The sequence below is a fragment of the Balearica regulorum genome, chromosome 15, assembly GCF_011004875.1.
Source record: "Balearica regulorum gibbericeps isolate bBalReg1 chromosome 15, bBalReg1.pri, whole genome shotgun sequence".
In the NCBI taxonomy this organism is placed as follows: domain Eukaryota; kingdom Metazoa; phylum Chordata; class Aves; order Gruiformes; family Gruidae; genus Balearica; species Balearica regulorum.
Window position 1 is genome coordinate 11,501,661 of NC_046198.1, and position 21,489 is coordinate 11,523,149.

The 21,489-nt window shown below is 45.1% G+C and overlaps 1 protein-coding gene across 4 annotated transcripts in view; it reads left to right on the top strand.

The window, feature by feature from the left end:
- Positions 1 to 21,489, top strand: part of RNF216 (ring finger protein 216) — an 81,555-nt gene that overhangs the window by 17,493 nt on the left and 42,573 nt on the right. For all 4 annotated transcript variants that reach the window (XM_075768078.1, XM_075768076.1, XM_075768079.1 and 1 more), the window contains exons 4-13: positions 768 to 1,625; positions 3,382 to 3,458; positions 7,144 to 7,246; positions 8,111 to 8,275; positions 9,267 to 9,381; positions 9,668 to 9,807; positions 11,001 to 11,051; positions 12,072 to 12,209; positions 13,188 to 13,336; positions 13,796 to 13,874. In XM_075768078.1, coding sequence (XP_075624193.1) covers positions 768 to 1,625; positions 3,382 to 3,458; positions 7,144 to 7,246; positions 8,111 to 8,275; positions 9,267 to 9,381; positions 9,668 to 9,807; positions 11,001 to 11,051; positions 12,072 to 12,209; positions 13,188 to 13,336; positions 13,796 to 13,874 — 1,875 coding nt within the window. The remainder of the gene's footprint in view (positions 1 to 767; positions 1,626 to 3,381; positions 3,459 to 7,143; positions 7,247 to 8,110; positions 8,276 to 9,266; positions 9,382 to 9,667; positions 9,808 to 11,000; positions 11,052 to 12,071; positions 12,210 to 13,187; positions 13,337 to 13,795; positions 13,875 to 21,489) is intronic.

Consider the following 21,489-nt stretch of genomic DNA (forward strand, 5'->3'; position numbering starts at 1 on the left):
GGCAAGTTTTCAAAACATGCCTTGTTTGACCTTGTATGCTTTATATTTCTCTGTGCTGCTTGGATTCTTGTTGGGCTGTTGCAGGCATTTACATTTTTGCAGTTTTACAAAGCCAGCTCACCTGGTAAATCTCTGTCCACTGGCACAGGCAATCACACAGAGGAGGGCCAAAGGCTTTAGTTTACCCTGATTATTTTAAGTGTCTAATTTCACATCTAAGCTCTATTAAGAAAGTATTCTGCTTTTCTGTTAAAGTAACCAGAGACATTGAGAAAATGGGTTGCGAAGCTGAAGGTTTTGTTTCTTAGTTGAAAACAGTAGCAGAGAATTTTCAGACTCTGGCATACAGCGGTCCTAGCCTGCCAGAGGCAAGAACAAGGCCAGAGATTAACGGTTTTGAGCTTTGGTTCCTGCTGCCTGTTTAAATAAATTGGTGAGAATGCAAATATGCCATCAGTTAGTTCATCCTTTCCAGACTATTTACTGGAAGTGTGGTCTGGGGTGAGCTCAGGAAATTATTCCAGTCTGAAAGTCCTGTGCACCTCAGTTCTGCCAAATGTTCTCTTAGCACCTGGGGACAGACTGAGGATGGAGTTCAATGAAACAAATGTATATGGGTTGCAGTTTTATGCCTTATTAAGCATCTTGCTAAACACACTTTTCATGTTTCCTATCAGAAATTTGGTTGGGTGCAAAAGATCATCTGGAGCAAGGATTCTGACATGCAGACAAGAACTCCTACTTACTCTTGTGTGTCTTCTTTTTAGACCCCAAAGCATCAGCAGCTTCTGCGTCCCAATGTCATCAGACCTGCTGCTCAATGGCAGGGTGCAAATCCTGTGGGAGAAGGAGGATCTAAAAGGGCTGTTGTGCCCCTGAGGAGCGTGTATGTGCAAGATGAGAACTCAACTCTGCTGTGCCAGGGAGACCGGTATAATCACATGGTGGAGAGCAGTGCTGGACCAAGCAGGGATGAGAATGTGAACTTTGCCTTGCAGCAGCCCGGACCATCTGAGCTTAATGGCCCCAGGTTTGAACTTACAAGTAACCAGGAGCCTGGCCCGAGTTTGCTTCCAGAGATACAGATGAGTCCACAGCCTGTTGTTAACAGAGAAATCAATAGTCTAGAGAAAGCAGACCTTCTACCACAACAGGAAGAAAAGGTGGAAGCCCAGGGATGGCAAGGAGAAGACTTGGAACCAGAGCAAAACCTTGGAGGAACAGCTGTTGCAACCACCACAGACCAGGAGATCCACAAGAACAGCCAGCTGGATCACCCATACTTCCAGCTGTTGGAAGGTGAGCCACATGCTGTAGTAAATGGTTGTGCTCCTCAGCAAGGGCAGCCTGAAGCAGACCCAGGATCTTTGAGGGCATATGGAGAGGAGGCTCCTGGGCCAGCCTTCCCCCGACCTGAACCACAGCAGGATGGGATTCCAGGTCCTGCTTCGCCCCAGCTGGCGCATCCACCAGAAGAAACGGGTCAGCAGGCAGCGATAGACAATGAACAGCCAGGTCCGGCATTCCCTGCAGAGGGCTCTCACGAACTTGGCTCTAGTAATGTGCCAGAACAAGATGCTGCTGGGCAGGACCAAGACCTCACCGCGCTGCTCATCAGAGAGACAGTAAGTATACCCAGGGCTTGTTTGCCTTCAGTTTGCACGTTATTCTCAGACAGGTTTTTCAAGGTATGTAGTGTTTCACATGCTCAAAGCACAGCCCTGTTGACTTCAGCTGCAAATCCTCTTTGTTTTGGCTGAGATTCAGCTGTGCACCAGGTGAGGAGCATGCAGTGAGTTGTCTTGGGACACTTTGGTTTGAACGACTCACCCCAGTGCTATGACAGAAGTGGTGAGAGGATGTGAATCTTGAGGAAACTGCTTTGGGATGGGGTCTTGGCCAGAGAGATTTATTAGCAGAACTGATTGTGGGGTCTCAAGGACACAGTGGGGTGAATAACCTGGGTCTGTTCCCTTAAAGGCTACTGCCTTCTCAGTTTGTTTTTGTCTGGCTGATTCCTAACCTAACTCTGTAGAGCTGGTTTAGGAGCAGATGTAGAGCTAAATGAGCAAAACGGAGACACTAAGCACTGGCAAGAGGGATAGAGGGTTGGGTAGAGAAGGCTTAGAGACGCATGGTTGAGAGCCATGGCTGCTCTCAGCTGACTCCCCTAAAGTAGTTTGGTCCATGGCCATGTTAAGGCCACCAGAGTGGTCAGGGTAATAGTTGCCCTTGCAGTATGGGTTTCCAAGCAGTAGCACTGAGGAATTACTGGATAAGCAGCGTGAAGACTCATATACGTTAACTCCAGACACTCCTTTCTGACTCTGCATGTGAAGGTTAGCATGAGGGGCACTAGCTGCAAGAACTGAACCACCAAGAAAGGTACTCCTTAACCTTTGGTATGTTTAACAGCTTGGGCAACATGATGTATATTTAAAAAAACAAAACAAAAAAATGTGGTGATGCTTCCATGTCTCATGTCTTCCCCTCCAGCACATACTCTTCCCCTTGATTGCTAGGGAGAAAGGGTCTCCCTTGATGCCTTATGGAATACTTCTTTTTGCAAACAAGCGTATTTTACTGCATCTGTATCTCACACTATCCTCTCCAAGGCTTCCCTCCCTCCTTTTCCTTTGGGAAAACTGAGGTTGAAGAAAATATTCAAGTAGTAGTTCAACAAAATTCATTTATTTCTGAGTAAGACCTTGTTGATCAGTGACTTGCTTTGAGATGGGCAAGTAGATACTCTTCCATTGTCAGACTTGACAACCTTGACCAGTTCAGTCTTGCAAAGCAAAATATCATATGGTGCAATTGATTGCAAAACCTGTACAGAAACCCAAGGAGACAGAGCAGCAAAGGGTGCTCTTTGGTAGGTTGCTGGGAGAGCTTTCACAGAAATGCCAGTAAAGCTTTATTGTCTGTTCTGATCTCACATCTAGTGTGTCTGGGTGCTTTGGGTGGATATCCGTATTGTTGGGGTTTTTCCCTTTGCTTCAGAATGTTGTATTTCAGCACACAGTCTGGAACTCCTTAATCTGCCTGAAGGTAAATATTAGCTTTGCTTGTGTTGTAGATCATACCTATGTGCCTCTCCTCTTTCCATCCAGCCTGAATTGCTCGTTAGGCCATTCACATCACTACCCATACTCTTGTGAGAAAGAGCTGTTAGCAATCACCCTGTGAAGCAAAGGAAAGCCAGCACCTTGCAGTATCCAGGCTGGATGGATATAAATGGTCTCTTGAAATCCATTTCAGCCCTTGTCTCAAGAGCGTGCTAGATAATTATGTATACATCTCTGTCTTTTGGTGCTGTTGTTAGGTTGTGCTACGCAGCTCCTCTGACACCTACGTAACCTTTAGCTTTTCCTACTGTAGGAAGCAAGATTCCCAGATGTGAAGAAGGAGTATATTGAAGAGCTAATCAGCATCAAGAATTGCTATGACTTAAATGTGTAAGTATAGAGCTAAGAGCCAAGGTGGATCATACAACAGTCTGGCTGCAGTCAGGTTTCCATTTCCCCGCCTGGTAATGATTCTGTTCTAGAGCATATCCAGGCTGGGAGTCACCACTGCGTTGACAGTGCCCAACAGCAGAGAACTTTTTTTCCTTTCTAATAGAGCGTTTCTTAATTCCTCTCTAATTCTGACATTGAAGCAGAGAAGCTACAGCACAAAGATCATTTGCTTTTTTTAAAGAAATTAGATCTAATTTCCTCTTAACTATTACTAGGGTTCTTAAAGAGGGTGAGTGTCAGGATTAAGGTGTTGAGATGACTCGTATAAAACATAGTACGAAGGTGGGTTGGTGAGTTTTTTGAGTTGGAGAAAATAGTTTCCTACCTCTTCATTTCACTGGTTTTCGGCTTTTTCCAAGCAAAGCTGACACTGTTTTGGACTCCCTTATTTAGTGTCACAATGTTGGCTTTTAATCCCCTTTACTTAATCAAGTAGCAGTGGTACTGTTTGAGTTCTCTCACATCACTTTTTGCAGATAGAATAGGGCAAACACATTTAAGAGCTGGTAGGATTGATTCTACGTATCTATTGAAGAACTGATTTTGGTCCAACTGAACAGAAATGTGAGCCAAGAAGGGAAATAAAAGGAGTGGAAAACCAGTGTGAGGACTGTTGCTTTCCCAATTGCATTAGCAGCTCAAGAATACCTTGGTGTTCGTCATGCTTGATATCTCTGTGACCTATGTGAGAGTCAAAAGTTCAAAAAAAAAAAAAAGTCATTATCCTTATTGATAAGTTGCATCATCTCCCTACCCTTTTGGGTAAAGCCCGCACAGCTGAAAAGCGAAGGATTATGTGTGTTGGCTCCAGCAACACAGGGGGGAGAGTGTTTTGAAGCAAATCACTTGTGACTTATGTCTGATGCTAGGTGGCCCCACTCTCTTTCTCTGCAGCTGTCACTGCTATATCAAACATGTTGAAACTAGTTATGTGATACAAGAATGAAGAAAATATTCAAGTTGGTTGCCGGAGTATTTGCTCTATCTTGTATGAATCCAATGCCCCTTCCAGTTAACTAGGGCACTAATTAAGCAGTATTCCAAGTGCGTGAGGCTTGGAATTAGTTATTGGACCATAAATAAGTTAACTGGCAAGGAACAAAGGGTGATCCCATCCATTGGGGCATAGATTTCCTATTCTGCTGCCTTTGCAGAAGTGTTGTGAAGTTGTACCTCCAAAGTAGGGCTTCTTGGTTAGAAAGTCATCAGACTGTAACTTCTTTTTTGTCTTTTGAAAGTGCTTTCCCTGCAGCAGTGGTGTGGTCAGCAGGAGAGAAGCTTTCAGGTGCCCGCACCACGTGCTTGGTGCACCTCAGTGTGGATGGTGGCATGGGGAGTGTAGAAGACAGGTAGAGCCATTCCTTGGGGTGATGAGGCTGTTGAAGTTAGGCATCTGGCTGCAGGACCCTCTCACAGATTGTGTGAAAAAAATTTGTTATTGTGTCCTGTGGGGATTTAGCGAAGCCTGATGGAATTAAATCCCAGTATCGGCTTCTATCAGTCTTAATGTGTTCCTTCCCTTTTTGCTCCCGAAATCTCTTCTCTCCTATTGTGTGCCACAGACCCAGTGAGATGAAAAGGTGCTTACAGGCTTCCCTGTAGTCATCTACAGTGTCTGCTCAGTGGTGTGTTACCCACTTACTGGATGATAAAGATTTCTTCTCCATATTTTTACTCCTTTAACCAAACTATCTTTTGAGTTGTCATTGCATCTTTTGTATGAGAACAAATGGGTCAAAGCACTGGTCAGCCTCGCTGGCAGGGTCTCTTTGATCTCCATGGTATGTCAAGCTGAATCAGGCTTGAAATATAATAAATAAGGGTGGCTGGGTTTGGGCAGGGATGAGGCTTTTAACTGGCTCTGTGTCCTGTGGTGCAGATATTAATGAACAGTGCTGCAAGTGTGCGTGCATTGCGCGCTGGGACCCACTTAACTAATTGTCAGACATTGAAGGTTAACATCTCTGAAAATCCTGAGCATTGAAATGGCAACATGCAGAACAGTTCAAATGTATTCTGACTGTGCCCCAGCTGAAACCCTTGTGTTTGAGCTGCAGTGATTTGAGCTCCTTGAAGTTTCTGTTTTGTTGGATTAAAACAGTTATCTTTTACAAAAGGGATTGGGGGGGGGGCGGGCAGGCTGGAAGCTATTAAATGCTCAGTGCCCAGATATTTTGTTGTTTTCTGAAATGATGGTCTTAAAACTTTCAACTGATGTGAAAGATAAGATGTGGGAGCTCCTCTTAGCAGGGTATCATCTATTCAGCTTTTGTGTGCAGAAGCATTCACACTCAGTCAAAAGCTTCTGGCTCAATATGTCAATACCTGATTAAACAGAAAGAAATGCCTCTGCTTTGAATGTGAAAGCAGGGCTAAAGTAATCATGCCTTGATAGTGGGTTAATGCTTCAAGCCAGTTCAGATTTCTTAATTAGGGACTGATTTCTGACATCAGGAATGTAAATTAGCTGCAATTATGTCTTTGCTGCAACCTAGCACCTTCTCATTCAAAAAGTTTTACAAATGTTAATTGCTTGTCCTAGCTCCTTTCAGAAGGATATTATTCTACAGCTGGGGAAACTGAGGAACAGCTTGTGTTACTTGACCCAGCTAGCACAGCTGGTTAGTGATGGTTCAGAATAAGCTCTGAAAGTCTGATTCAGACAAATAGCCTACAGCAAGCTTCCCTTTCAAAGGGGCTTCTGAAGTATTTGTGCATCTCTGGCATTGCTAGAGTCTTTTCTAAGCTGAAATACTCTGTTAAACTAAATTTCCTTGAAAAAGTTGTGATTGTTTGTGATAGGACCTCAGGTATGCTGCATTTACAGGCTAGTATGCAATTTTTTCAGCAATTTTTAGTGATTATTTTCTAAATACTCTTCTCACTAGACCAATTTCTAGTGGGAGTTGGACAATGCTGGTGTGATTTCAAGCTTTATTACAATGAAGCCTGTGTTCAGAGTACATAGTGTATGTAAACACAGTTAAAACACGTTTCTATCTCTGCTCTAATGTGAAAGTAGAACAAGACTGGAGGCTTTAATTCAAATTTGAATCTGTAATCTTCCTTTCACAGATTTTGTAGGGGTTTGTATGCTGCTTTTTCCATAGATGCATTTGTGTTGCTGCAGTAGATGGCAGCTAGGTTTTGATTAATGCTGTGACTGTTCTTTGTTGTATGGTCTTTCTAATGTTAATTCCAGAGTAGTGGGAAGTTAGTACGCCTTGACACTTAGTTGTGCAGGATTTGACACCTGCTCAAAGGAGGTACCACTTTACGTGGTTTTACCTATAGGTGTGAGTGGAGAAATAAGCCTGACTGCTCACCAGAGGCATGGAGAAATATAGGTTGGTTAGTAGTTCACCCATACAAGCTTCTCTTATGTAAATGTAATTGATGGAAGATCTATTTGCTTTTCCTTCTGCAGTCATACAGCTGATCATTCTTTACTTAATTCTTAGTTGCTTACTTTGTTTGCTCTAGTCTGAGACCTCTCTTGGTTTTTACAGAGCAGGCTGTGACTTGCCTGCCTGGCCTCATAATAATAGAATATTAAAAATTGGACAAGCGAGGAATGAACCTGAGCTCCCAAACCTTGAAGTAACTATATTTATCTTTTCAGACTCTGTAACTTTCTTCTGGAAAATCCAGATTACCCAAAGAAGGAAGGCAGAGTGGTTTTAAATCCCAGCAGCAGCCTGCTTGCCAGCCAAGATGAGACAAAGGCAAGTGAGAGTATCCTCATCTATAACGTGCCTCCTATCCAGGCTGTTCACCCTGAGCGGATCTTGGGATGTCTGGATCTATTAGTGCGGATTTGTAGAGTGCCTGGTTGAGCCATACCCAGAGTTATGGGTGCGTTTAAGATGGTGTTAAATAGCAAACGTTAGTTGCTTGCAAGGTGACTTCCTGTTTTGCTGTTGTGTAGCTGCACCATATCTGCTCTTTTGCATTCAGCGAGACCCTCTGCCCTGTCTGCCTGTCAGCTACCCCATCCAAAGTGTTCATTTTGATAACTGATAGAACAATTTCTTGGTCATTCTGTCACAGGAAGTAGACTTGGCCCTCAGGTCTCTTGTGTGGCCTTTAGACATTGCCTTTCGACCTCCTAACTGCAAATCTCCCTACAGCTGCTTGATTTTATTTTTATTTTTAAAGTCCATTTGACAAAAAGTTCTAAGTATGTTGAAATAGCGGTGTGTGGCCTGAGAGAGAGAGGTGTTGAATACTTCTTTCTGTTCTTGGAAGCATCTCTCAACCTCAAGCCAATAAAGTTGGTCACCCATTGCAGTATCCTAAGCGTATCTTCTCCTCACTGTCTCATGCAGCCACACACACCGGCTTTAAACTATGTGGCGCGGGCTCTGCTAGGAGCAGAGCTGCAGCATGGTGCAGGTTACCTGCACAAGTGCATAGACCAGGAGGCTTCCCACCCATGCTGTGCTCTAAGCTGATGCTCGGAACTGGATGCTATGTAACCACCATTTTGAGTGGTCTTGCAGAAGGTCTTGATCACTGAAAGAGTGGTTTGGGGTGTTCTTGGGTGTTTTTGTAGAAACCTTTTTATATCTCTTTCATTTTCTCCTTAGGTGCCTAAAGTGGACTACTTCAACTTTTCCAAACTTGCCCCACTTGATCAGCGGTGCTTTATCCAGGCAGCTGACCTCCTTATGGCAGACTTCAAAATGCTGAGCAGCCAAGACATTAAGTGGGCACTACATGAACTCAAGGGACACTATGCAATCACGCGAAAGGTTCTCCGGTTCAAGTCTGTTTTCTTTCCTAGGGTTATCTCTGGTGTCTGTGGAGGGCAGTGCAATGTCTTTTGCCTTACTGTACCACCTGCTAGTGTGTGGTTACGGGGTTTTTTAATTATCTTACTTTCCTTTTAAGAAGTATTAATCTGTTTAGTTGAGACTTGCAAAATTCATTGACCAGACAGAATGCTGCAGGAAGCTTTTACTTTTCTCTAATAGGAGAACACGGGAAACACTACCTAGTTGATGGTAGGTGATGCATGAAACTGGGAAGTGTTCCTGTATGTTGCCACTGAAGTCCGATATAATTGCCAATAAAGCCTAGACATTTAGCTAAATCTTAAAACATTTAACTGCTGCTATTAGTTAACTGACTGCATGTAACTGAAAAGGAGCCCAAGTCTCACTGTCCTGTTTCTTCTTATTATGACTTGTGGAATGAGTCCTGTATTCCTCGTGAAAGAGTTTCACTGTAATGGAGCTGCAAAGACACTTGTTTTAAGTATCAACAAACTGAATGTAAATGTGGCTTCAAGCTTTTGACTTGGATCTACCCCTTTGATATGCTCCTCTTGCTTGAGCTTCTTTCTCTACTATTTCAGGACTTAACTAAAAGAAAAACTCCATGTCTCTCCACCTGTTTGAGCACTGAGTGTTTGAGCTACTTTTTTTAAAAATAAAAACCCAAACCCAACAACAACAACAAAGCCAAACTAGCTCTGTTGCATCAGAGCGGACACCAGCTGTATTAGGGTTAGTAGCTGAGGTGTTGTAGGGTTCAACTATTTCATGGAATGCTTGCTTTATGAGTACATAGAGCAGCAAGGTGAGCAAAGGAAAGAGGTGTATTTGCCTCTATACGGGGTGTTTGGCTTTCCAGTTTTGGATCAGTCTTACGCACATGTTTGTACTGTGCTTTGATATGAAGTATGTGCTTCTGTTTTCTTCCAGGAAAAGACAGGATTTAAGTCTGTATGTTGTTTTCTAGGCCTTTTCAGATGCTATCAAAAAATGGCAGGAGCTGTCTCCTGAAACTAGTGGGAAACGAAAAAGGAGGAAAGAAATGAATCAGTATTCATATATAGACTTCAAATTTGAGCAAGGTAAATACCAAGCTGTATGTATTGTGCTCTCCGCACCATTACTGTAAGCGGAGCTGACTTGCAGCAGAAAGTACTGTTCTTGAAAAGGGATGTGGTCCCAGAACAGCTATATTTCTGTCACTGCCTGGTATCTGTTTTGGAGATACTTTTCATTAGCGCATTGGCTTGGTACGGTACTGTTTGCGATGCTGAAGTTATGCGGCTGGTGGCGTGTGGAGGAAGAAGGATTTAAGCTTTGTTTTGGCTGCTCTATCCCATTTCATTGTGCCTTTAACTCTGCTTTTAGGGGATGTGAAAATTGAGAAGCGCATGTTCTTCTTGGAGAATAAGAGACGGCACTGGAGGTCCTATGACAAGCTCTCCCTTCTGCCACCAGTGCTACTGGAGCAGGAATTCTATGAGCAGAAAGTTAAAGAGATGGCAGAGGTGAGTGGTAGGATCTGCTTTGATCTTGTGCAAACACACTATGTTGCACCACACTATGTTGCTGAGGCACTGGCACAGGTTGCCCAGAGAGGTTGTGGATGCCCCATCCCTGGAAGTGTTTAACACCAGATTGGATGAGGCTTTGGGCAACGTGGTCTAGTGGAGGCTGTTCCTGCCTGCAGCTGGGGGATTGGAACTAGATGATCTTTAAGGTCTCTTCCAACCCAAACCATTCTGTGATTCAAACAACTTCAACTACTGTAGAGGTCTTAGCCTGAAACATGAAAATCTGCCTTTTAGAGAAATTCAAATGCTGAACAAAATGTTGAGTAACTGACCACCTTTTCCCCCTTTACTACCTGTTAAGATGTATGACTCTTCCCAAGTAACTTGTTTTTTCACCCCTCCAAAAACAAGTAGAGTTTTATACATACCTAAATATATAGCTGCTACTTTTGCTACTGAAAACCTTCCATGTATCTGCTAATGTCCGTGTATAGTCCATGATACAACACTGTTCTGGACCTTTTCTTGCTACAAAGTAGTAAAAGCTCTAATTCATTCTTTCCTCTAATTGTTAGCAGGCTTCTCTGCTGCTTTAGGGCTTGTAATTGCAGCTCAGTGTTGGTAGCAAATAATGACCAGGCCCAAGGCAGTCTGTCCACTCACTCTGCCTTCCACAAGTTGGCAACCCTGTCTCAAGAACATCTTGTCCTGTGCTGAGGACCATGTCTTTTCGAAGCAGAACCCTGCAATACCTGCTGGTGTGTTGTCTTCCCCTTGTAGTCTGAGGGAAGACTGAATTCCCAGCTCTGCACCTACAGTCCTTCTTCCTAAAGTAGCTTTTTGAAGATCCTTGTCTCCTAGGCAGATGGATAGCATTTCCTTTTTAAACACAAAGCTAATATTCCTTGGGGCTCTGGGTGACATCATCTCTGCCCATGGAAACTTGAACCAGAAGCCCTCCATAATATAGAATTCAGTTCTTTGTTCTTGGTGCCTTTGCTTCTCCCATCTGTTTTAGCTGAATCATAAATAGCTTAATGGATTGGGAGGGTGGGCTGAGTGATGTTTAAGCAGACAGCAAGCCTTTTATGGTGGTTTGTAAGTCCTGAAGTAACGTAAAAGAGTGTGGAGGCTGGAAAATTGCTTTATCTATTCTGTAAATACAGATGCACGTGTCTTTCTTACAGCATGCAGACTTTCTCCTTGCTCTGCAGATGAATGAGGAGCAGTATCAGAAGGTCAGTATCTATAATGTGGTCCCTTGAGTTCAGCATATGCATAGACACTGTTTCACACTTGGTACTTTACAGGCTCTTTTGGCTTCTGGAATGGAGCTTTTCTGAAGGTGCAGTTGGACTGTGCTGCTTTTGATGAGCTGGCAAAACCTGTGTAGTGTGTGTTGGCTGGTTTTTAGAAAAGGTAGACAGGAGCTGAGTCCGGCAGACAGTATTGATGTATGTAATGATCTGTAGTAATTCAGTCAGCTGCTGCTTGTATCTTCACTGGCCAGAACAAACATTGCAATAGAATAGTACCAGGTTTGCTCTTGCTGCAACCGTTATGGCTCTTTAAAACAGATTTGCTGTTGTTGGAGCTCTGCCAGTGGAAAGGCCTTCCTCATTTGCAAAAAGGACTCTTTAAAAACCTGAAAATCAGGTCTTTGCCTTTAAACAAAGAGAGAAAAGTTGGAGATCAGTTCGGCAGCTGTGAAATTATCTTTTTGTTCTCAATGCCCATTTCTCTTCAAACTCTGGAGAAGATGTTGGACCTTTTGAAGAAGTGAGCATACTTACACTTCAACAGTGCCAAGCTTCTCCACCCCTGCAGTGCAGAGGCTGAGACAGGGTCTCTCCTGGCAGATGGGTACATGTTCCTTTAGAGGGAAACGGATCTGAAGCTTGGTTTTCCCTACAAGAATGGTGTGTGCTCTCTGCTGCTTCCCTGCAATTACAGCTTCCCGCACCCAAGATACTTCTCTGCCTGTGAGATAAGAATTATTAAAACACCATGTGTTCTGTAGTTTTTTGGAACCTGTCAAGCAGGACACGTAGATATTAAGTTACTGAAAACTGATTTTCTGGTTGTGTTTAGTGAGTTTTGACCACCAAATAGAATCGCTAATGGAATGGTGTATATTTGTTGCTTGTTTCTTGAATTAATGCTGGTGTTGTTTATGGCTTGCAGGTGTATGTGCACGTACGTTGATATAGCTATCGCTGTTTCGATGATGATGCTAATACTTCTGTTTATGGCTGCAGGATGGTCAGATGATAGAGTGCCGCTGCTGTTATGGGGAGTTTGCGTTTGAAGAGCTAACTCAGTGTGCAGATGGTCACTTGTTCTGCAAGGAGTGCCTAATTAAATATGCTCAGGAGGCAGTCTTTGGCTCTGGGAAGGTAAGAATTACCCAACCCGATGAGGAGAAAATGCGTAAATTGCTATTGGAAGATCACATTGCTGTTTGCATAGTGTTGCTTAAGTTGGATGTAACTGCCCTTCCCAGGAAATACTTAAATGGAATTATGTCCTGAAATCCAAATGCAACGGGTCAGTCTCACTGTCAAGTGAAGCAAACAGCTTCACAGTGGGATCTTTGCTGAGTAGGGTTTCAGTTTTGCTAACCTTAGTCTCTTGTGCTCTATGCTTAGCAACTTGGATTATCAGCACTACTTTCTACAGCGTTCATAGTAACAACAATAACTTGCACTCGTCTGGCTTTTATCTACTACTTAATAAACCAACGGTATCTACACAGAGAACACACTCTTATCTCTGACTTGGCCAGTCTCCTCCTAGCTAAGAGTTTGTCCTTCATGATATCACTGTGATCACAACTTAATTTGAGGGTTGGTTCCTCTATGATACTACTAACCTTCTTAGTCTCCATTTTAGCTAGCAATTATCCTGGTACTTAACTGTGCTATAAATGAGTCATTAACCTGCTCTGAGGTGTGCATGCTCCTTTGCCTCGCGGTGTGATGATCAGACTGTGGGATGCTTTCATATTCTGGGATCTGTATTTCATGTAAATGTATAAACTGGCAGCTGTACTTTATACGACTGTATTGAAAGAATGCAACATGCTGTTTGTGAGCAGAGACCATACAGTAATAACAGGCCACTATGTGGTCACAGTGGTCTTGGAGTGAGTAAACTGTGATCCCAGCTATCAACAGCATCTTCATGCCCAGAGTCTGTTTGAGGCCTGATCTGTTTGATTAAGTAGTCTTGTTCTTTCCATAACAAATCCATTCTCTGGCTGAGTTAAGCTGTATCCTCTTTAAGGCGCTAGTTTGTTTGGAAATGTTCTGGATACTGGGTCTTGCTTTTTGCTAGTATCATACTGAACCTGAGCTCTCTCCTTCCAACCCTAGTCAGAGCTCAGCTGCATGGAAGGCAGTTGCACATGTTCATTCCCCACCAGCGAGCTGGAGAAGGTGCTTCCAGAGAACATCCTCTGTAAATACTATGAGCGGAAAGCTGAGGAGGAGGTGGCTGCTGCCTGTGCAGACGAGCTTGTCAGGTAAGTGTCCAGCAGAGGATGCAGACTGTGCTTGCTGTTGTAGGAAATTGTTCCCTGAAACCCTGAATGTGTGCTGACTATGAGATAGGTAGCTTTCAAAGAGCTGTATTATAAATTCAGGCTTCTGCCTTCCCAGATCTGTTTTTATTCAAGTTGGTCTGCCTTTGACTAGGAGCAGATTAAAATTCAATAGACTTGTCTCCCCCAAGACTTGCTTGCCAGCTCTGTGCTGATCCTTTAAATTACATGGTCAAAAGCAGTGCTGAGCATATAATATTTTGATTGCAGACAGGGAAGTGATCGAAAAAATATGAGCAAAAAGGCAGTAGTCAGCATATCCTGGCAGCAGGCGTTGGGTTGGCAGCCTTATTAACTACCACATAGCTATTTGACTGAATCTGCTTTCAGCAAAGATAGGTTTGGCACTCTGCATTAATGGCATCTTATTTTGGGCTGCAGGTGTCCCTTCTGTAACTTCCCAGCTCTACTGGACAATGATGTGAAGCGGTTCAGTTGCCCTAATCCCCGCTGCAGAAAGGTAATTGGAGGGATACTTGCCACTTGGTCTCTTCTGGAGTGTTGGGCAGGATAACTGGGAGGACAACTCACACTTCCTAGTAGCAGGTGAATGAGTATCTAAATGTGGCTGCATGGGGCAGCAGTCAAAAGTACTTGCTGGATCCCGCTCATGTTCCATAAAATTGTGTGACTGGACAGATGAATTTCAGGGCGCTATTGATAAAAGACAACAGTATTCCTTTCTTTCCTTGGAAGATGTTGGCTAAAAAAAGCTTCTAGGAGCCTTAGGTTGCTGTCTTGCATATACAGAAATGGTTTAGGTGAACAGGGAGCTGGGTGTTTAAAAGGCATAAAACCAAATTGTAATCTTCTATCTAATGAAACTTCTGGAGAATGAGCTGAAACAAGCTTATGTGCTGTCCTTAGGAGAATTAGCATCTGCATTTTTCTTTTATGTTGTCGCCTGAATACAGATTCAGTTAGAATCTTCAAAAAACTTGTTTGAAGAGCTCACTGAAATGTGTCCGTTCAAAGGGCAGATGATCTTTGTGCTTCTCTCAAAGTTTGCTAATAGCCATAACGGGAGAATCGTCAGGCCCAATGGGGGGACGGAGTGGGGAAGACTTGCTGCTGCTGTTTCTGCACCATCTGTTCTGGGGAAAAATAGCAGCACAGAAATGTTTTTCCCGGTCTCCTGAATGCATCCAGAACCCCATTTATATCTGGTGCCAGTGAGCCAAGGCCATTACAGTGTCAGTGTTTAGCCCTGAAGCTACAAGGCCTCTTGTGCAACTTTAGCCACAACAATGAATTCTCATGCAATATTCAGGGAACTGTCAGTGCCCCAGCAGAGATTTCTGCGTATCGCTGAAATTCCTCTTTAGTGCATTAACCTTGTACTTGCAGTTGCTATAGCTTTGAGTTCTCATATTGCTGTGATACTACCATTTGCCTGTATTGAGAAGATAATAGGAAGTCAAATTCTGTTGTCTGGAAAAATTGAAGTTGCCAGTAGCAAACTTTGCATTCTGCAGTGAAAATTGAACTTACCAGTGGGGGAAAGCTGTGTATAAAAGAAGCACAATTCCATTTTAGATCTTTAATCTCCAAATATGTTTTACTAACATCCACCTCTGCCGTTTGGGAAGGATGTGATTCTGATGGATCATCGAAGTGTCATGAGCAAGGAGGTTTGCTAGTCACTAGGTGGCAATGTTGATTCATGTTTGAGTAAATTTTTTTTCCAAAATCCAAGTTGTTTTCAAAATGTACATGTGTCAGCACCACAGAACAAAATTCAGGCTTTAAGAACATGAATGCTTCAATGTGCAAAACAAATTGAAGTAGCTTTTTTTCCTAAAATGTGTAATGTGTCACAGTAACTGGTAAGAAGGGTCAGTGCTGAAATGTTCCTTTCCTTCTGCTTTGCTGTTTCATTTCCTTCCTAGCATACTGCCTGTCCCCCCTCCCTGGGGTTGCAGCATTCCAGTGGGCTGGATTTCTGGTTTCCTGGACAGCTTGTGTTGATTCATTAGCTGAAAATCTGCTGAGTAGCTTTGTGTTCTTCTTAAGTCTTGAACGACTTTAGGATTTGAAGTCGAGGATGAGGAATTCAGATAGCAGGATGTGGTGTTGTCTCACAGCATCAGCTGCAGTGGTTCTTCATATTCCTGTTATCTTCTCTCTTTCCAGAATGAAGAATTTCAGTTAATGCTCTTGCTTGCAGGAAACTGTTGCCCTTAGGGAGGAAAGGGCTAATCTGGGGAACTCTACAGAGGTTGGAGAGGATGCATTGGCTTTGCTAGCAGTGCCTCTGGCAGCCTCGGTGGTGGTGATGACTGATCCTGGAAGGGGTCCCTTTCTGGTTGGAAGGACTGCACTTGCACAGCTGAACCTAAAGCGAGGGGAAGTGTGGAAAGGGAAAGGTCAAAAAGTGCCTCTCCTGAAACCTCCAGGCTCTCCAAGGGTGGGGAGAGGAGGACCAGGTGTGGACCTGTTGTATTTCTGTGCTCCATCATCTGGATCCTTTGTCTTGCTTTGAGAGTTCATGTTGATACTCTCAGGCTTTCCTTTAAATCTTGCAGAGAGGTTGATTCATATTTGGGCCAACTGTGGACATATTGTAAAGTAAGTGATGGGAACCAGCTGGAAGCCTTCATTTTGGCTGTGTATATGTATGTTGGGCTCAATAATAAGAGCAGCTCTGGGCATACCCAGGTCACTGCTTATCCTTCTCACCTGTAGTTCCAGTCATTTGCACCTTGCAGGGACCAAAATGTGGCTAATTGTAACCTCAGCAACGGGCAGAGCTGCCAGTGGCCTTCTGTGACTGAACGGCTGCATGGAGAGCATGCAGATGAGCCTGCACCATCTGCCAGGGCCACTGTGGCTCCAGCTGTGTGGCGTGAAGTTTGGCTCCTAGTTAGGTGGCCAGGGCTTGAATCTTAATACCACAAACTGCAGGGTGGAGGAAAAGCTTAATTAGCCAACGAAAGACGTTGTCCAAGCCACCCTAAGGATGTGTTCTCCTCTGTGTGTGTGTGCAGTCTAAGCTGGTGCTGGGGGAGAGGTATCTTTTGCTCAGACCTGGTTGAGTTTTGAGGTTTTTCTGTGTAACGGCTCACAGAGCGTGCATTGAGCCAGGCTTCCCAGCAACAGGAGGGTTTGCCAGCCTGCGCAGTCAACCTCCATCTTAGTCTGCGCAGGGATCCCTGCGTGGAAGCAGCGTTTTAATTTCTCATTTCTAATGATGCGTGTTTCTCCTCCCTGTGCTCCAACAGAGCAAACAAAAGCTGGCAATTCTGGTAAAATTCGGAAAGGCACGTGTTGCTTGTTGACTTGTCCAGCCTTGGGAAGTGAGCGTGTACTTTTGCACGTTGGGGGAAGTACTGTTTCCCACCAGAAAAGGAAGTCCATCCTTTCTGTGGTGCCTCCCTCCTCCCAAGACCCCATATTGTTGGTGAAGACAAGGCTTTTGTTCCCAGGCTGCTTGCTACTATCCCCGGTGCCATGTTGCGGGTGGGAGAGATAGTCTCCCCTCTTTGCAGTCTCAGCACAAAGCACTGCAGGGCTTTCAGCCAGCGAAGAGATGGGGAGGTGAAAGCTGCAGTTGCCATGGAAATAATGCATGCATGGAGCAGCGCTGTCCCTCCGGTGCCGGAGAGCTTGAAACCCTCAACGCTCATTTCATAGCTAGGCCACATTGCAGGGACTTGCATTTCCAAGACTTTTCCTTAAAACTCCTTTGCATAGCTTAGAATTTTTGTTACTTTATTGGACCGAGCTGGTGTCTGCCTCGGTGCTGGCTGGATGTGAAGAGGTGACGGCATATGGTTGCATGGTGCTAAATTGCGTTGCCCTCGGACGGGGCAGCTGCCGCTCTTGTTCAGGGCTCCTTAGCGTGTCCTGTTAATGAGGCTGTGTTTAGGGAGTGGGTTTGCCTGCTGGGCGTCCGAACTGTCACGCCGGAAAAATGAGCATTGATGTGCCTGCGTCAGATAAAATCCCCACTCTTTTGCCTTTTCATCTTTGGGTTAGGCTCTCTGGCCACAGCAATCCATGTGTGTACTTCTAATTTGCAGGACTAAGATGTGGTGTTTTAGGGGTTTTAAGCTGCTAGAATGTGGTGGTTTAGCTTTTTAAGCTGCTAGAATGTCTCGGGATTGATTTCAAGGTGCCAGCTAGGAACAGATGCACCCGGCTGCTTTTAACCTTCATTTTCTGTTGGAAGCAAGACAGGTTTAAGCTTGCACAGAGCTCTGCCTAGCAAGCCGTGTCTGAACATGGCTTCTCCTAGCAGGGTGCTAACACTGCATCCACAACCTACGTTAATAAGCGTAAGTCGCATTGTACGCTTTGCAGCAACTTTAACGCGAGTGGCTTTGCTGAAATAACAAATTGCTGCTAAGGGGCATACTGCAACGCCTGCGATCTCTGTACCTGTGCGGTAATGGGGCACGTAGCTGTTTGATTCAGAGGTAGGTAACGAGGCAGCCCCAGCAAACTATGATCCAGTTACAAGTGTTTTATAGGGTGCAAGGGGAAATGTTTGTGTAATCAAGTACCCAGCAGCAGGGGATGTGTTCAGGATGACATAGCCTTCCAAGGGTGTCATCCAGCACGTACCACAGGGCCCATTACTGCTCTGCTAGAGGCTGGCCCATTGCTGCCCGGAGCTGCCCTGCCCGATTCCAGATGTGCTGTGGTTTTAGGCTAAAACTGTATCAAGGTTTGTCACTGGCAGGGTGTGTGTACAACATGGAAAAAAAAATTGTTCTGGTTGGAGAAATTGAGCTTGTCCAAAATGCCTCAGAGTAGGATGTGCATATGGAGAATTACTTAATTCTCCTTGGTTTGCAACATGTTTTCCCAGCTGTTGAAGTCTGCTGTCTCATTCAGCTTCCTGACAGCAGCGCAAACATTTTGAAGGTCCCACGGTCCCGTCTCATTCTCTGTTCAGCCGTTCTTATTGCTGTTCTCTGTATGCTTTTCCTTGAGCGTATTTATTTGGATTTGATTATTACTTAGAGCTTAGTCCCACAGCTTTAGTGGAGAGCAGAGCTGAAGGTGGCACTCACTTATGGCAGAGCCCTGTAATTTCCTTCTGGTGGCAGTGACCTGAAGAACCAACTCCCATGTTTAAATGGAGGATGGGAACATCCTCCTGTGTCTGTGTGAGTGTGGCTTAGCAGACTTTGTTGGGACGAGGAAGAAAGGGAAATGCAGCGTGGAGGACTGTGCTACATGTCTTATTGGGGGTTTGGCAGTGGAGCACTTGTGCTTGCATATGCATTTGTCCAGAGGCCTGTCTCCTGCTTGTCTGGGCCAGCAGAATGGTCTAAGCCATCTTTTCATGACCCTGCCATCTTCCTCCTCGGTGCTACATCCCTGAAACCACCTACTCTGGAGATCTCAGCTTTCTCCTCCAGCTCAATGCCTTCACTGCACCCTTTTTAAATGAGTGGTGCGCATGGGAACACGCTCCGCTCTATTACTGCCAAAACCACAACAAATGGCAAGTTTCCGTCTGTCATCTCGGCTCGGCTCTGAGGCACTCCGCGGCTGGGCAGGCGATTTTCATTTTTCTTCCATAAAAGGACATTGAAACTAGTCTGCAGCAGCAGAGCTCTGTGCTGTAGGCAGGGTGAGCAGTGATGCTATCGATGGCAGCGCCGGCAGTGCTGCAGCAGGAGCGTCGGTGATTTCTGTATCTCTCCTCAAAGGGATGGGCAGGAGGGAGGGACCAAGGCCGAAGGTGGGGTTGAGGTAATTGTAGGCAGCAGATAACACCCCATAAGGTTTTATTGCCAGGTCCTAAAGGAAGATAGATAATGAGGAGAGTGTTCCTTGTACGGCAAAGCCTTAAAAGTACAGCGTAGGAAGAGCGTGCACGTGCTAAACCACGTGGTCCGTCCCATCAAGGCGTGTAGGGTCAAAGTTGCATTGGGAGTACTGAGAGTGGGGTGATCTTCTCATCTCGAGCTTTATGCTGGGCAAGAAAGTTACCTTTGGCGGGGGGGCTGCAAGGGGAACAAGGGAGAGCCATGTGCCAGGGACTGTCCTTGCTTCCCTGGAAGCTGGATGGTGCACGCCCACGTCAGCCAGGGAGCATCTAGGAAAGTGAGGGACCAGGAGCGAGTTGTTCCCCCTCAGGGAACTCCCATAGCTCGCTCTTTGGTGTATGGTCCGTCTGGGCCAGGAGCAGCTACAAGAATTGGGTGGTGCCAGCAGTAGCTTGCACCTTTCCAGAGAGGAGGCACAATGATCAGCCCAGAATCACTCCCTGCCTTGTCTATGACCTGCTACCCTTTCTCAGGACGTGTAGAAAGGGGCTGTAGGAGCTTCACCTGGAAAGAGGGTAGGAGTAGGCTGGGTTCATTGCTGTGGTGGGGTGGAGAGACTCCATCAGCTCAGGTGCTCTTGCTTTTACAAGGTCAAGTCTATTTATGCAGTGGTATGTGGAAATGCTTCACTTGATAAATGAGTCTGACAGAGGAGGAAAGGGCAAAGCCCAGCCTGGAAATAGACCTGAAGGAAGAGGACAGTTTAAATGGGGTATCTGTCTCTTAGAGGGTGAAAAAAAACCTGCTGAAAGCAAGAACTCAAAACTAGTCTCTTTAAAAATAGACCATGTAAGTCAATGCAATTTCAAGCAACAAAGCTTACTCCTGTGCTTGCTTTCTGCCTTATATAGCAATATCCTTTCAGTGAAAAGGCAATTCTCCCACTGGTTACTGACCAGTGAATACCTCTCTGTCAGGTCCGTAAGAGGTAGCAGTGCTATCTTCCCTTCGTAGCTTTGTCCTTTGCCAAGGAATGGTCCAGGGGTAATAAGGTGAACACAACTTCATGTGGGGATGGAAACTTCAGCCTCTGCTGTCTGGTCTTGCCTCCTCTCCCTGGGCTCAGTCTGCAGCCAGTTAGGCAAAGGAGCCCTGAGGGCAGCTGCAGACCTGTGGTGGTTGATGCAGACATATGGTGACAATGTCTTTGGAGAGGAGCTGATGGACTCCACGGGGGTTGGATAAGAGCACCATGAGCAAGCGGTGCCAGGGTATGAAAGGTCCTCGGCTGCCTTGAACATGGCAAGTTGTTGGAGTGGCCCCACAGCCAAACTGCTGGGGTTGGAAGGACTCTGAAGGCTGTAGTTGTGCTGAGGGTCGAGCAGAGGCTGAGATAAGCTGTGAGCTTTGCTTTTCCCTCTTAGATCGTTTTGAAAGAGAAAGGGAGGAGTGGTGTTCCTCCATTTCATGCAGGGAGTAATGTAATGTGATCACCCTAACATCAGGGAGAAACCCTAAACCTCTGTACAGACCAGAGTGCTCAGACTGCTTGGTTTGTTTGATTTTTAAACAGTGGAGTAACTTAGCCTCTGTCACTTGTCTGTCCTCACAACAGGTAGTGGTGCCACTGAGCTGCCCTGGGACTACTGTGGGAGCTCGGTGCAGGTACCCTTCATGGCAGCAGGGGCAAGTTTAAGGTTAAAACTCTGCCTGGTGCTACTTGTATTTGCAGAGCATCGGAGCAGGGTTATCGTTTTGCTGCTGCAGTGGAACTGGAGGTTGGAGAGGATTGAAAAAGGCTGTTCCCAAGCTAAATTAAAAACATTGTTCTGACCTTAGTCAAGAAGCTACATCTTCCCTCTCTTTCCTCCCCCTCACATTCCTGTCGTAGTAATCACTGATCTCTAACCTCAGCTTCATCTACCACAGCTAACCACTTAAGAAATGCATTTAAAAAATTGCGACTCTCTGCATACGCCTCACCTTGCTGCACCTTAGCACTTCCAGGACAGAGTTATCTTTGGAGGGGGTGAGTCAGCAGTGGAGGGTTTGAATAGTATTGTGTCAGGGCAGCTGATGACTCTCTCCCCGTACGGGCCAGAGCACTGAGATGGCCTAACCTGGCATGTGTAGTGCAGGGAGGTGTTTTGCTTCTCCTTTCTGTTTGCACATAAACAGATTTCAGCAGATGACACAGTCATCAGACTTCCTGAGCTAATACAAGCCTGCTGCAGACGATGTCCATTTTGGAGGCTGTCAGTAGAGTTTGTTTCCTAATTTGGTCACAGTGTGCTCAGGGCTGGCCTGCTTTCCTTTTTTCTTTTTTTTTCTTTTTAAAAACACCCATCCTTT